The sequence below is a fragment of the Eulemur rufifrons genome, chromosome 7 (assembly GCF_041146395.1).
Source record: "Eulemur rufifrons isolate Redbay chromosome 7, OSU_ERuf_1, whole genome shotgun sequence".
Lineage (NCBI taxonomy): Eukaryota > Metazoa > Chordata > Mammalia > Primates > Lemuridae > Eulemur > Eulemur rufifrons.
This window is the reverse complement of record NC_090989.1, coordinates 99,277,625-99,294,556: the sequence shown is the minus strand read 5'-3', so window position 1 is coordinate 99,294,556 and position 16,932 is coordinate 99,277,625. Positions and strand designations below refer to the sequence as shown.

General features: G+C 34.2%; 1 protein-coding gene across 1 annotated transcript in view; it reads left to right on the top strand.

Annotated features, from left to right (window-relative positions):
• SMC4 (structural maintenance of chromosomes 4) overlaps positions 1-16,517 on the top strand; it is a 33,949-nt gene extending 17,432 nt beyond the window's left edge. Inside the window, exons 12-24 of the mRNA XM_069472996.1 lie at positions 1,463-1,648; positions 3,262-3,423; positions 5,929-6,154; positions 6,238-6,317; positions 7,148-7,300; positions 8,261-8,387; positions 12,567-12,756; positions 13,774-13,918; positions 14,206-14,379; positions 14,551-14,733; positions 14,887-15,119; positions 15,638-15,821; positions 16,271-16,517. Of these exons, the coding sequence (XP_069329097.1) occupies positions 1,463-1,648; positions 3,262-3,423; positions 5,929-6,154; positions 6,238-6,317; positions 7,148-7,300; positions 8,261-8,387; positions 12,567-12,756; positions 13,774-13,918; positions 14,206-14,379; positions 14,551-14,733; positions 14,887-15,119; positions 15,638-15,821; positions 16,271-16,423 (2,196 nt within the window). The 3' untranslated portion in view covers positions 16,424-16,517. The remainder of the gene's footprint in view (positions 1-1,462; positions 1,649-3,261; positions 3,424-5,928; positions 6,155-6,237; positions 6,318-7,147; positions 7,301-8,260; positions 8,388-12,566; positions 12,757-13,773; positions 13,919-14,205; positions 14,380-14,550; positions 14,734-14,886; positions 15,120-15,637; positions 15,822-16,270) is intronic.
• Positions 16,518-16,932: the final 415 nt, after the last annotated feature.

Below are 16,932 nucleotides of genomic sequence, written 5' to 3'. Positions count from 1 at the left end.
ATTTCTTCTGAACATTGTCAACGCCAGATTTATAAATTTGTGATGGTGTTTTTAATCTCAACATCTAAAGTGAGTGGTACATAGATTAAATATTTTTTTCATTTAGTATAATCTTGAAAGGATGTGGTCAGCACTTCAGTATTGCATGTGATATGAATTGAGACTATCAAGAAACTATTAATATATTCTCCCCACAAGCATCAGACAACAGATAACTACGAACCACACCCCCCATGGAAGTAATTTAAACAAAAGAAAGTTTGTGTGTCCCTAAATCTTAAGTAGGGGCAACTCATGTAAGGCTAAATGAAAAGCATAAATATATATATATATATATATATATAATGAATATGCAAACAACTGTCTTAGTGTACTTTTCTATTTTTGAATTTATGAATGTAATTTCTTCTCTGATGGTACTCCAAAATGTTATAAGGTAATCAAGGTCTATTGTTTTAGCTCATCGGTGCCCTTCCCCCATCCTTGAATGAATTAGATATCTAAGGAATTTCATAAACTTTAATCTCCAAAGCCTCATTAGTCGTTAAGCAAGATGGCAGTAGAAAATGCTATTTGAAGAGAAATTATACTGAAAATATCTTTTTCATTTTAGTAAATTGCACACTGTTTGGTCATCAGGGAATTACATGACCATGTATAATTTAAATGTAAATTGAATTACATCCAATTGAACTACATCCAGTAGTTCAATGTAAATTGAACTACTTCCATCTTCCTGGTGATTCAGTTTATTTTTAGATAAATTATATCTATAACCTAGTTTTACTTTATGCCAGTGCAACAAGTAATAGAAATAATTTAAAGCCAGGAGATAGGGGAGAATACCAGTTAGAAAAAAAGGCTGCTGCTAGATTGGAGATTGAGAAACTGAGAATTTGGATTTGTGTGTGCTGTGTGTGTTTCTTCTTGTTGACATTTTTGTATAACGATAGGACTACGCAAGTCATTCTTTCTCCCCTTCATTTCCGAGATATTCTTTTATTTTGTTTTCTCTTTATTTAAGGCAAAGCACAGTATAACTATAGTCCTACCTGGTCACTCCTACCTAGGGTCCTGTTCCTAGGTCTGCTTTTAATTAGGGTAGAGGTTAGCAATTATTAGGGCACACTCATGCATGACTGTGTGGTGCCAAACTAGGATTTCCACAGCCCTAGCTCTACTTTGTCTATCAGGAGGGACTGCTCCTGGAACCCTATTATACTTAAGCTCCCTTTTATTGACCCAAATAATTTATGGTCCTTTTAAAACAAGAGAGCCTTCCATATTTTTCAAAACCAAACCTGCAGTTGCTATATGGTAACTCAGTTCTAGTCAAGTGTTTATTGTTGGTCTTTTCCTTCTTTATTATTGTTTAAGCATTATAACTAATTCAGTGGTATGGTTCGGTATATTTAGGAGCTAATGCTTCTGGGTTTCTTTTTTTTTTACTTCTCATTTTTAGAAAGAAAAAGAACTTCAAAAACTTACACAAGAAGAAATAAACTTCAAAAGTTTGGTTCATGATCTTTTCCAAAAAGTTGAAGAAGCAAAGAGCTCTTTAGCAATGAATCGAAGTCGGGGGAAAGTCCTTGATGCAATAATTCAAGAAAAAAAATCTGGTAGGATTCCAGGAATATATGGAAGATTGGTAAGGTAGATTTATTGGGGAATGACTTTACATTTTTTTCAAGAAAGACGTTAAATATTTTCTTACCTTGACTTAACTGTATATCTCCACTCTACATAAAATAACATTCATTTTTGTTTTAAGAGACATTTCTTTTTTAACATTTTGCTCTTACTGTTTTTTGGGTTTTATTTACTTAGTTTTGGATAATTACAATTATTTTATACCTATCAAGGAAAAAAACTAGTAATGATAAGCAGACTTAGAACTACTTTATCCTTTTTTTAAAACTAAAAATTTAGCACATCTGTAATCTCAGCTACTTGAAGCCAAGGTGGGAGGATCATTTGAGCCAAGGAGTTCTCCAGCCTAGACCAACATAGTGAGACTCTGTCTCTTAAAAAAAAAAAAAATTTTTTTAATTGATGTTTTGGCTTTCATACAATTATACTTAAGGTTTTGACTAGGGTTTAGAGAAATCAACAGGGATAATCTTAAAAACCTAAGGCTATCAACAATGGGGATCATTACTGAGGCTCAAGGAGGGGAACTGTGGTCTGGAGGAAAAAGGGAAATTAAATACCTCAGCCTCATTTGTCTCTTGCCCTCCAGTCTTCCAGCTGATACCTCATGTTGGCTAAAGCTTGAGAGCCAAAGGAGCCAGCTGATGCAGTTCCTTAGTCAGCCTTCCAAGGAAGAGAACAGAAAGGGTGATTGAGAAGGGCAAATGAAAGTGACCCAGCAAAGTTGTTTTTGTGCTGTGTCTTATATCAAGTGACTTGTGCCTTATTTTCTTGATGATTTACAATTTATCCTATGTATTTACTCTCAAGAAAAACTAAAGTCAGTGAGTGCTGCTAAATAGCTTAATCAGTAGATTGATAAACAGACAAATGCTTCATCAGGACTTTAGACAGCTTTTAATAACTCAAAGTTTTATAAATTGTTTTATTTATAGTACATTTAGGTTTCATATCCTCACATTATGTATTTTCATGAAATGAATACAGTTCTTTCATTTTGTGCTCATTAAAAATTCAAACTACGTATCTATGAACTCTTTAAAGGTGGCTTAAAAACTACTTGCAGTGATTGCCTCTACAGAAGGGGAAGGTTGGGAGTGAGGACACTTAAAACTTTTTGTTGTGTAACTTTTTTGTACTTTTTAAAAACCACGTATACATAATTTTTCAATTAAAAGTTATTTTAGGCCGGGCGCGGTGGCTCACGCCTGTAATCCTAGCACTCTGGGAGGCCGAGGCGGGTGGATCGCTCAAGGTCAGGAGTTCGAGACCAGCCTGAGCAAGAGCGAGACCCCGTCTCTACTAAAAATAGAAAGACATTATATGGACAACTAAAAATGTATATAGAAAAAATTAGCCGGGCATAGTGGCGCATGCCTGTAGTCCCAGCTACTCGGGAGGCTGAGGCAGTAGGATCACTTAAGCCGAGGAGTCTGAGGTTGCTGTGAGCTAAGCTGACGCCACGGCACTCACTCTAGCCTGGGCAACAAAGTGAGACTCTGTCTCAACAAAAAAAAAAAAATAAAAGTTATTTTAAAAATCTGTATGAATAGTAATGAAATGATCCTCTGCCTTTTGCCTAATTCCTTTTTCTCCCCTCTAAATTATTAGGGGGACTTAGGCACCATTGATGAAAAATACGATGTTGCTATTTCATCCTGTTGTCATGCATTAGACTACATCGTTGTTGATTCTATTGATACAGCCCAAGAATGTGTAAGCTTCCTTAAAAGACAAAATATTGGAGTTGCAACCTTTATAGGTTTAGATAAGGTGGGTATTCTTAATAAGCTACTTATAATTTACTTTTTAAGTGCTAAGTGTTTTTTGTTTTTGGATTCTAGGTTTTTCTTCAGTCAGTGAATACCTGATAAGATTTGAGAATTATTTTAGGTTCTGGGATTGCATAGTTACCAAAAAAAAAAAAACTTTGTAGTGCCTCCACTAAAGGATATACATTCCTGTGTTACAGTGACCTCCAATGTGTCAGTGACTGGTAGTTTGTCTCTAACTTCATCATCAATGACTACTTTTTTTTAAAAAAAGAAAACCTTTATGGAGGTATGATTCTCATAGAATAGAGGCTGGGCGCAGTGGCTCACGCCTGTAATCCTGGCCCTCTGGGAGACTAAGGTAGGCGGGTCATTTGAGCTCAGGAGTTCAAGACCAGCCTGAGCAAGAGCGAAACCCCATCTCTACTAAAAACATAGAAAGAAATTAGCCAGACAACTAAAAATATCTAGGAAAAAATTAGCCAAGCATGGTGGTGCATGCCTATAGTCCCAGCTACTTAGGAGGCTGAGGCAGTAGGATCGCTTGAGTCCAGGAGTTTGAGGTTGCTGTGAGCTAGGCTGATGCCATGGCACTCACCTGGGCAACAGAGTGAGACTCTCTCAAAAAAATTAAATAAATAAATAAATAATTCATGTAGAATAGTATTCACCATTTTAAAGTACACAGCTCAGTGGGTTTTAGTATATTCACAAGGTTATTCAACAGTGACCACTATTAATTTCAGAATTTTTTTATTACTTTGAAATGAAACTCTGTAGGTGATAGCATTCACTCCCCATACTCCATCTCCCACAGCAACCACTAATCTATTTTTTTGTCTCTATAGATTTATCTGTCCTAGACATTACATATAAATGGAGTCATATAATATTGCTGCCTTTTGTATATGGCTACATTTACTTAACAGGTTTTCAGGTTCATCTATGTTGTGTTATGTATTAATGCTTCCTTTTTATTGCCAAATGATATTTCACTGTATGAATAATACCATATTTTGTGTAACTATTCGTCACTTGATAGACATTGGTGTTTCCACTTTTTGACTGCTTTGACAATAATGCTGTGTGAACATCCATGTACAAATTTTTATGTGAACATGGGTTTTCAGTTCTCTTGGTTATATATCTAGAGGTGAATTGCTAGGCCATATGGTATTTCCATTTATCTTTTTGAGGAACTGCCAAACTGTTTGCACAGTGGCTGTACCATTTCCCACGAGCCACTGGGTTCCAATTTCTTAACATCCTCACCAACATTTTTTGTTGTACATCTTTTTGATTATATTCATCTTAGTGGACGTGAAGTGGTATATCATTGTGGTTTTGATTTGCATTTCCCTGATGACAAATGATGTTGAATATCTTTTAATGTGTTTGACTATTTGTTTATCTTCCTTAGAGAAATGTCTGAATCCTTTGCTCATTTTTTTAATTGGTTATCTTTTTATTGTTGTAAGAGTTTTTATTCTGGATACAAATCTCTTGTCAGATAATATGATTTACAAATATTTTCTTCCATTCTTTGGATTGTATTTTTACTTTCTTGATGGTGTCCTTTGAAGCATAGAAGTTTTTAAATCTTAGAAACGACTGCCTAATTCAAGGCCACAGTGATTTACCTCTTCTGTTCTATAATAGTTTTATAGTAGCTTTTACATTTAGGTTTCTAATCTATTTTGAGTTACTTTTTATATGTGGTATAAAATGGGGATCCAACTTTACTTTTTTGCATGTGGTTATCCAGTTGTTCTAGCACCATTTGTCGAAAAGACTGTTTTTTCCCCATTGAGTTTTCTTGGCACCCTTGTTGAAATCAGCCAAGTATAAATGTAAGGGTTTATTTCTGGACTCTAAATTTTATTACTTGTGCTCTGGTACAACACATTGTCTTAATTATTGTAACTTTTTAGTATGTTTGGAAATCAGGAAGTGTGATTCTTCAAATTTTGTTCTTTACCAATATTGTTTTGGGTATTCTGAGTTCTTTGAATTTCCATATGAATTTTTAGATTAGCTAGTTGGTTTCTGCCCCAACAATAAGGTGAGGGGGTGGGAGGCTGGTAACTGGGATTTTGATTGCATTCAATGCAGATTGCATTGAATCTGTAGATCAGTTAAGTAGTAGTGCTATCTTAACAATATGAAATCTCTGACTCATGAATAGGGGATGCTTTCCATTTTATTTAGGTCTAATTTTATAACTTTTGATGTAGAAGTCTTATGTCTCTTTCATTAAATTTATTCCCATGGTTTTCGGGTTTTCTTTATGATAGTGTAAATGGAATTCTTAATTTCATTTTCTGACTATTCATTGCTAGTGTACAGCAATATAATTTTTGTATATTGATCTTAATTCTGTAACCTTGCTGAACTCATTTATTAGTTTTAATAGCTTTTTTGTGTGATTTCCTTAGGATTTTTTATAGATAGATCATACCTAGAAGAAATGACATGTTCTTTATTATATATATGTTTTTACTTTTAGATGGCTGTATGGGCAAAAAAAATGACCAAAATTCAAACTCCTGAAAATACTCCTCGGTTATTTGATTTAGTAAAAGTAAAAGATGAGAAAATTCGCCAAGCTTTTTACTTTGCTTTGCGGGATACCTTAGTAGCTGACAACTTGGATCAAGCCACAAGAGTAGCATATCAAAAAGATAGAAGATGGAGAGTGGTAACTTTACAGGGGCAGATCATAGAACAATCAGGTAATAGGTTTTTCCTGACATTGAATTTATTTTATCTTGTTGGGGGAGACATCTAAGACTGACTTCTCTCCCCTGTTCTGTAGGTACAATGACTGGTGGTGGAAGCAAAGTAATGAAAGGAAGAATGGGTTCATCAGTAGTCGTTGAAATCTCTGAAGAGGAGGTCAGCATATCTAAAATTGTAGTCAGACTTTTTTTTTTTTATAAACAGCTTTATTGAGGTATAACATACATACTACAAAATTTGGCCATTTTAAGTGTAATGTAGTCACATTTTAAATTAATAGATATTATTTTTTAAAAGTGACTGGGGGGCTTATATAAACACCTTTAAAGTTCTAAAAATAAAACATTAACTGGAAAGTACATGTTCAACATTTTTAAATTTTATTACATTTGAATAGTAAGGATATTTCACAATTTACTTGGCCATTTTTAAAATAATTCTTTAAGGTGTAAGTATAGCAAAGACTTCTGATGTGTGTTTCCAAATCCTAATTTCAAAATATTTTATTTTTGTGCTTACTTTATATTTTCACAAGTAGTATATGAAAATGACAAAATGTCCAGGAAAAACTGCTGTGTTCCATTATTGCCCTCAGAAAACTATTATGTACTTTTCTCTTACTTGAGTTGAAAACATGTTCTTACATGTCCTGGATATCTACCTTTCCAAGTGTTGTGCCTTGATATTTTTTTTTCCCCCGCATTTTCAAAATACAAGTTTATATCCTTCCACTCAAATATTTGAATGTTATACCTTTGTTGAAATGAGAAGTGAGTGTACGACACTTAAAGTTGTCTTTCCATCTGATTAGGTGATACAGAGATTAGTTGAACATTCCTGAACTTTTAGGATTAGGGATTGGAATTGGACTCTTTATTTTTGTTCTAGTCTTTAATATCAAAAGTTTGAGTTTTCTTGATAAATTGACTTTGCTGTCAATCTGAAGTGACTCTTGGGGAAAGCTTCACTGGTACTTCTCTTTGTAGGTAAATAAAATGGAGTCACAGTTGGAAAAAGAATCTCAGAAATCACTGCAAATCCAAGAACAAAAAGTACAACTTGAAGAAGCAGTAGTCAAGTTACGGCATAGTGAACGAGAAATGAGGAATACGCTAGAAAAGTTTACTGCAAGCATCCAGGTATTCCTTTTTTGCATGCATTTGTGTGTATATCGACATTAACTGAAGCTTGGAGTTCAACAGTTTAGCAGAACCACTTTGCTTTTTGCTTATAGTTTTAAAATATAAGGGAGAAGGGAGAGTGGGTTTCAAAGTAGAAGGTCTGATTCTTGATTTTGTTTGCCTAGTACTATGGATGATGCCCTGTCACAGTGTTGTTCCAGACACAGCTATTCCTATTTTCTATTTGTATTTCATAGAAACATGACTTATTTTGCAGCCACATGACCCTTTATTTTTCTTCTTTTCAAAGTGGAATGTTTTCTTGATCATGAAAAAGCAATTCATGTCTACTCTTTTTTATAAAGAAAAACAGTTTTCAGAAAATACCCAATGATCATCACCTTCAACTTTTTTAAATACCTAGTTTGCATGTAATATATTTATGTATGTGGTAATATGTATATAAAGTGTGCATATGGCTTTGTAAATGTCATGCTAACTTTTCTTCACTTAATATTATGATTTCTTGTAGGTATGCCTTTTTACACTCGTCCCATCATTTCCTTAGAAAAGATTTCTAAAATTACGTGTATTACATAGTGTGCATACAATGTTTAAGGCATTTGTTGCATAATGCCAAATTGTTTTCAAAAATAAATTTTTGATGCAGTACTACTAGCATATGCAAATAATTATTTTTCCAAGTCTTTGAACACTAGGGTAGTCTTTAAAATGTAAATTTTCTGCTTTGTGATCTAAAAATGACATTTTAACTTGTCTTTTGTGATGAGCTTATATGTCATTTCATATTTCTTGGCCATTTTCATTTTTTATATTCATGTTTTCTGCCCTTTTTTTGTTCGTATTTATCTTTTTCTTAGATTTTAAATACCCTTTTTTAAAATTCAAAATATTTAAAGTAAATGTTATTGTTACTAAGTTAAAATATTGACCTTAAATGTTAAAACATTTCTGTAGCGTTTAACAGAGCAAGAAGAATATTTGAACATCCAAGTTAAGGAACTTGAAGCTAATGTACTTGCTACAGCCCCTGACAAAAAAAAGCAGAAATTGCTAGAAGAAAATGTTAGTGCTTTCAAAACAGGTATGTTTAAAGATAGAAATATTTTTTGAGATTGTCAAAGTTTGTAATGTTTTAGGATAGCAGTTTGTAGAATAATAGCTAGAAATATTAGGTACAAGTCATTGCACTATTTGATGGTTTTTGTTATTACTTAATTCTCATAAGCCTACAAAATAAGTACTGTTGATAGCCTCATTTGACAAATAAAAAAACTGAGGCACAGAGTGGTGTATATATAATTTGCTTCAGGTCACACAACAAGTGGTAGTATAAGAATAGGTGGTATAGTCTGATTCCAGAGCTTATGCTCTTAATTTCATACTTTGTATACTTTGGCCCTAATCTTTGCAAAAACCCTTTGCGATAATAGTTACAGATGTAGAAAACTGGGGATTTGGAGAAACTAAGTCACTCAAACAATAGACACAGAAAATAAAAGGTATGCACATGAAAAAAAACTGTTTATTTGAAAACTTAAATTTATTTTCCTTTCAGAACTTTTTGTTCTTGTGCATATATACACATGTAAGTGTTCTGCCAAAATAGTCTTTATTGAAGAAAGGGAATTCGTATTGTAGGCTCATAGGTAGAGTTGGCATTATAGCCTTATGCATTTGAGCATCTCTGCTGCTTTTTCCACATTGGCTTCAGTCAGACATAGGTGTGCACCTTACTGCAGGAGGGGGGAAAGGTGGGTTATACCACAAACCACTTCCTGGCTTATATCTTAGCTAATGACCCCAGCAAACAACAGTGAACCTTCATTATATTCTAAGAAGGACCCCTGTTTTTACAGTTTGTGAGCAAAGGAAAATAAATACTGATTGTCCATTCAAAAGAACTAATTAGAGTGGAATTAGAGCAATTGTCTGAATGCTTCAAAAATGAGGGAATTTCCTTTCAAAAGAAAGAGATAAAAAGATGTTAAGTAGACAGATGACCACTATGCACATCATAAATGGATACCCATGTTAATTTTTGTGTGTATCCTTATTTATCTGCACTTCTGATATTCAAGCATTCACTCAAATAACATCTGCTACTGGCCAGGCTTTGTTTTAGGTGCTATTGATAGAGGAGTGAACAAAATAAAATCTCTTTTCAAGGAGCACACATTTAATATGGTACAGAGATATTTGAGTAGAGACCCAAATGCTAATAACCATGTGGATATTTGGGAGAAAAACATTCTAAGAAGAGTGTAGAGGAATAAATGCAAAAGCTCTGAGCCAAGAGTAGGCTAGGAGCAAAAGGAAACCACTACAGCTAGAATAAAGGATGGAGGAATCCACATCCCCTGGGGCCTTCACCCATATTCATCCTTTTCCCTACACATAACCTCAGTATTTGTTGTGACTGTTTTGATGATATGTAAGGGTCAGTTGAAAAGCCAAAAATGTGTATCTGTGTTTGTTTGTTTGTTTGTTTGTTTGTTTTGAGACAGAGTCTCACTTTCTTGCCTGGGCTAGAGTGCTGTGGTGTCAGCCTAGCTCATAGCAACCTCAAACTCCTGGGCTTAAGCGATCCTCCTGCTTCAGCCTCCCGGGTAGCTGGGATTACAGGCATGCACCACCATGCCTGGCTAATTTTTTGTAGAGACGGAGTCTCACTCTTGCTCAGGCTTGTCTTGAACTCCTGAGCTCAAGCGATCCACCCGCCTCGGCCTCCCAGAGTGTATCTGTGTTCTTATTTGAAAAGGAATCCTTGACTTCACTGGGGACTCTAATAAAGTTTCTCCCCTCATAGAAATGCTAAATATTATCAGTAGACTGTTGAGGACCCATTTGTGTGAGCATACCTTTAAGATTAAATATTTGCTTTTACATTATACTTAAAAAGTTATCTCTCTGGCTAATGTGCAAACAATCGAGTAAGGGGGGCAAAGTGGAAGCAGGGAAATTAGGATGCTATTGCAGTAATTCAAGGAAAACATAGTGACTGATGACTATATAGTTTTTAACTCTTAAACATATTTGTATTTTTGAATAATGGCTATAGTAAATTCTGTCTAAATCTGTACACACATTTTTAAGATAAATTGTTAAATATAGAATAGTGGCTTCAGAATTACAGACTATGTATGTCACAGTTTTTCCTTCCTACTTCTAGTAGACATGCTACTATAGATATATGGTGGGTACTTAAAAACAAGAAGGAAAATGCTCTAAAGAATCTCTTTGGGAGGAGATTCGGGATAGAAGCCTTCCCAGCTGCATACCTGACCTACCCTCTAATTATTGTAAGTAGTGGTGCTCTACCCTACAAGTGAGCCAAGCCCATAGACAGCTTAATGGAATTTCAACCTCAAAGAGCAAGACAATTCCATCAACAAATGCAGTAAAGTAGACCTGAAAACAGCAATTACTAGTGTTAGCAATATATTAGGACTTGCATGTATTTATTAATAATATCCTTAGGAAAATAAGGAATCTGTAAACCGCCAAAAAGGGCAGGGTTTTTTGTTTGTTTGTTTTAAAGACCCAGATAGTGATCTCAGAAATGTAAGTTGAGTGTTAGAATTAAACTCAATAGATGGGCTGAAAAATCAGGCTAAAGAATTCTTTGATAATGTAGTGCAAAAAGATAAAGAAAACGGAAGAGATTTGGGAGATCTTGAAATTCCAATATCTGCCTAACAAGAGAGAAAGGATAGAAGAGCGAAAACAGTAGTTTTATCTTTCTAATCCTTTTCTCAGCAAATCCTACTTCCCTCTTCCTGTGCCAAGTACCCATATAACCTCAGGAATTTTGTGGGAATCCCTTTCCACCAGTTAGCTCACCATTTCTGATTGCCTTTGTAGATGTAGGTATTCTTGATAGCTTGAATTCCCCACCTTTTTGCTATCTCTTCATCCTTCCTGTATTATATAGTGATTAGGATTCAAGTATAGAGAAGAGAATCCACTCAGGCTGGTGTAACTAGGATTTGTGTGGTGTATGCACACATGTGTGTTATGTGTGTAAACAGGGTATTAGATTGTTTGCAGAATCATTGGGATAGCTAAAGAAAGTTTCTAGATTGAACATTCAAGAATAATTTCCAGAGCTACTCTGCAGAAACCATCAAAGGAGCTACTGCCTCCTCTGAATTCTCTCCAATTGGGAAGATGTCTACTACAACTACCAACAACAAAAGCACATTGTACCCACTATAATTCACACGATCAAAGTTGGTGCCACTGCCTGCCAATACTCATAAAGCTATCGACTAGATGTCAGAACCTCTAACTCCATCACAGAAAATTCAGACTTCTGTGTGACTGCTTGTCAGCAGAAACATCCAATTAATCACTTGTGCCTTCCAGATTATTCAAGTACTTTTGATTGAATGGACCTAGATTATGTCTAAACCCTAGCTGCATGGGAATCTGGGAGATGTTAACTTTGTCACAGGGAAGAGCACCAGTTCATTATATCTTCTCCATTTTGTTATAACGTGGTGGACTGCTAATTTAGGTTAGCAAAAGAAAATAACCACAATTTCTTCACCATGGGCAAATTAATATTGAGTCAGGCACATAATTTATAAAAAATCATTATGCAGCCAATAGTCCAGGAAATACCCTAAGAGAAAATTGAAAAAAAGCTAAGAACATGAAACCATTAAGAAATAAATGGGCATATTAACAGCGAAGCCAAAGAACTTAACTTTGTGTGTTGTTATAACACCATTGTTCTGACATAGGATATTCTAGTTTTTTTGTTTGTTTGTTTGTTTTGTTTTGTTTTTTTGAGACAGAGTCTCACTCTGTTGCCCAGGCTAGAGTGAGTGCCGTGGCGTCAGCCTAGCTCACAGCAACCTCAAACTCCTGAGCTCAAGGGATCCTCCTGTCTCAGCCTCCCGAGTAGCTGGGACTACAGGCATGTGCCACCATGCCCGGCTAATTTTTTCTATATATATATTTTTTTTAGCTGTCTATATAATTTCTTTCTATTTTTAGTAGAGATGGGGTCTCGCTCTTGCTCAGGCTGGTCTTGAACTCCTGAGCTCAAACGATCCGCCCACCTCGGCCTCCCAGAGTGCTAGGATTACAGGCGTGAGCCACCGCGCCCGGCCTATTCTAGTTTTTTTAAGGTGCTTTCCCCCAAATTTTTAAAATGGGTTTTCATGGATCATGTTGTCATTGAAGAAATTTACGTCTAACGTGATGCTCATTAGCATAGAAACACAAATTAAGTTCTTTATTTTTTTTATTTCAGAATATGATGGTGTGGCTGAGAAAGCTGGTAAAGTAGAAGCTGAGGTTAAACGCTTACATAATATCATCGTAGAAATCAATAACCATAAACTCAAGGCCCAACAAGACAAACTTGATAAAATAAATAAGCAGTTAGATGAATGTGCTTCTGCTATTACTAAAGCTCAAGTAGCAATCAAGACTGCTGACAGGTAGAGTATGCCTACTACCCTAACCTGTTTTTCCCTTCCCTACCTCCATATGGGAAAAGGGTTAATGTTTAAACGTAATGCTCCATTAATGTTTCTCTTACTATTGTTAAACCTATCTGACACGTTATTACCTTTTTCATATGGCCAATTTAAAAAACTGGTCAACAGGTATCCCTTGGGAAAGTGCAGTTACACTGTATGACACCTCAGTTGTTATGACGGCATAGAAATCAGAGTTTTGTTTCTCCGGTTTAGGAGAGTAGTTGGTGCTTAATTTAAATAGATGTAGGCCATAAGGGAATAAGTAAAAGAGTTAAGAATGGGATCTTGTAGCAAAATTGTCTTGGTAACTTAAATTTTTAATTAGCTAGAAGATTTCATTGTCTCGACTAAAAAATTTTATCCATTCATCTTGTTTTAAAATTAATCTTTAGGGTGTCTTTTGAAGTGTTTCTAAAATAAAGTCTGGTATATATATAAACATGGAAATTTAAACAGCTATTTCTTTTTTCTTAAGATTATAACAAATTGATTATCTGGTTAATTCAGTGCCTTTTGCTCAATGATTAGGAACTAGTCATTTTTATTGGTTTTTAACAGAAGTATGCTTAAACATATTTGTAAAAGTAGAAGTAACTTTATTAAGGGAAAAATAGGCCCACCCTTTTGAGAAGTACTTGTTGCCCTGTCTTGAACTTGGGGGTAATTATTTGAAGGTATACTCTCTTGAGTGTAGAAATTTAAGAATAATCTACTGGACAACTTTGCATCAGAGTTGGATGATATTAGAAGTTTGTATTATATAAGGAAGGACTCATTCATTTATATTGAGTTTAATATATAATTTATCCCACAAGTGTTTATATAAACCTATAAAAACTTGTTTAAGGATGGTTTAGTAAATCATGAATTTGGAAATCTGTTAGGGAAAAAAGTCGCATTAAAAGTCATGAAAAATTCTGTAGGTTTTCACAAGCAGAATTACTACATTTTTAATGTGTTATTTTGTTTCTTTAGAAACCTTAAAAAGGCACAAGACTCTGTCTCTCGCACAGAGAAAGAAATAAAAGATACTGAGAAAGAAATAGATGACATAACAGCAGAACTAAAAAGTATTGAAGATAGAGCAACAGAAGTCGTACAGAACACAAATGCTGCAAAGGTAAGACTTCTTTAGAGGGGATGATATTTGAAGAAATTAATAAGTTGGATATATGTCATCAGTGCCTTGAATATAGTAAGGCTATAGGTTAAAAGTCTTCTAACTATAAACTTTTATTTGTACAGTAAAGATACGAGTACCATATTATAACTTTTCTGTCTACTAAAATGTTTTAATTAATTTAAGATGGAAGGGGCATTGGGAGAGACTGCTAATTCCTTCTTTGAAATGTCAAAATACGTGTTCTATTTGGGAAGATGGTATTTGTAAAAGTTCTTGATCTTTAGGAATCCTTACCAGAGATCCAGAGAGAACATCGTAATCTACTTCAAGAACTAAAAGTTATTCAAGAAAATGAGCATGCTCTTCAAAAAGATGCACTTAGTATTAAGTTGAAACTTGAACAAATAGATGGTCACATTGCTGAACATAATTCAAAAATAAAATATTGGCAAAAAGAGGTGAGATTGTTACCATTTAACTTTGATTTTAACATTCTTTATGGAAAGTGGGGGTTAAAAAATAGTTACAAATTAGTCACAACTGTTTTTGTACCTATGTAATTTGTTGTGTTTCTTTTAACAATTAATTGTAGTATTGTGCTTTCTCTTTCACCTAAATCAAACTTTTAGATTTCAAAAATATCATTGCATCCCATAGAAGATAATCCTGTTGAAGAGGTTTTAGTTCTAAACCCAGAGGATCTTGAAGCAATCAAAAATCCAGATTCTATAACAAATCAAATTGCACTTTTGGAAGCCCAGTGTCATGAAATGAAACCAAACCTTGGTGCCATTGCAGAGTATAAAAAGAAGGTGTGAATGAACTGTTTATATATACTAGTCAGAAATTCTTTCTAGTCCTTAGCCTAAATTCTGACCTTTAGTTTTACATAATTAGCAGTGCTGATTTTCATGTCAAATTTATATTCCGAGTAGATTTTTCCTAACATAATATTCTTTTCACAGGAAGAGCTGTATTTGCAACGAGTAGCCGAATTGGACAAAATTACTTCTGAGAGAGATAATTTTAGACAGGCGTATGAAGATCTTCGGAAACAAAGGCTTAATGAATTTATGGCAGGGTTTTACATAATAACAAATAAATTAAAAGAAAATTACCAAATGCTTACCTTGGGAGGGGATGCTGAACTGGAGCTTGTAGACAGCTTGGATCCTTTCTCTGAAGGAATCATGTTCAGGTTTGTAATTATACTGAGTTTTTAATCCTCCTCTTACCTATGTGTATATATTCTTCAAACTCTTAGTATTTCTTGGCTGGTGGGATGTGAAGGCAAGATCTATGGCTTGTTTTTTATTTAATAATAAGTACTATTTTGTTTATATGCTATTTATGCTGACAGTTTACAGGGGCAAACAGCAAATAACCTTTACAAAATATATGTCTAGTTCATCTTTTTTTAATTTTCAAGCCATGTCTGTCAAGTTTAATATCAGGATTGAAAATTGCATTTGATAAGGGGAATAGCAAGAAATACTTAGCTTGCTGTTTAAGTCTTAAAATTTTGGTAGGTGTTAAAATATGCTCATCTTCCAATGTTTTTATAAAATAACCAGAAAAAAATAGTTCAAATTTGTGAAAAGCAAATTAGAGATTCCCAAGGAGGAAGGTGGTAGAGTCAATTATGGAAAACAAATCATGAAGTCTGAACTTTAGCTTTACGAGTAATTTGACTAAGAGTTTTCTTAATTATTTCAGTGTTCGGCCACCTAAGAAAAGTTGGAAGAAGATCTTTAACCTTTCAGGAGGAGAGAAAACACTTAGTTCATTGGCTTTAGTATTTGCTCTTCACCACTACAAACCTACTCCCCTTTACTTCATGGACGAGATTGATGCTGCCCTTGATTTTAAAAATGTGTCCATTGTTGCATTTTATATATACGTAAGTGATCATTTAGGAGTTATTATCCTGGAATTCTTTGACTTATTTCTATTGAGCAGTTTCGCTACTCTCTTAACTGCATGTCTTCTGGTATCAATGAAGACTTAATCCTCCTTTATTTGAACTAAATATTTCCACTATGGAGAAGTAAAATATAAATTGAAAGTACAAATTCATAGCAGAATCACAGGTAGGGACCTCAGATCTCCTTCCTAGATCTTTTCCACTAGAAGACTTCTAGGCAGTCATACTTCCAAAAATGACCAAATTCCTCTCAAACTCAAATACTGTTTTACGAACTATCCATGCCATAATTCCTGTATGTTATTATCCATGTAATGTTAAATTTATTGTCCAAGAAATATTTGCAGTTACATGTTTATTATGTGATTTTTCCTGTTATTACTTAATGTTTTTAACTTACTGTTTTTTTTGTTTGTTTTTTTTAGGAACAAACAAAAAATGCCCAGTTCATAATAATTTCTCTTCGAAATAATATGTTTGAGATTTCAGATAGACTTATTGGAATTTACAAGACATACAATATAACAAAAAGTGTTGCAGTAAACCCAAAAGAAATTGCATCTAAAGGACTTTGTTGAGCTTGTTTGTACTGAAGACTCTTCAAATTGAATTGGCATAGATTCAGTGTATTGTATTACTGAGTTTTCTATTTGTAAAGGATTATGACTTCTATTAAATACATATTCCTAACCTGGATCACAAAATGATTCTATTTTATGCTATTAAGAGTCATTTTATAAAGTCTAATAAAATATTCTCTATACTTCTAGGAGATTTGTAAGAATCTGATAATTTTCTAAGTGGTAGACTATGAGAAAAATAAGATACCTGGAGGGTCAGGTAACTTTGATTCTCACTTGCTGCGAACAAAGTTAAAAGTATGTTTGTTGAGGCAAATTTCTAAACTAGATTTTGTTATCAAGGTTCAGCATACTTTCATGGACCTTTCAACTATACTAGAAAAGCCTGCCAACTAATGTTGGATAAATTCTTAAGGCCTTCTGCTTTATTTGCTAATTTAGACAATCACTGTATTTATTACCCAAATAATGGGAACTTTTTTGGTAAACCAGTCATTCTGAGTTAT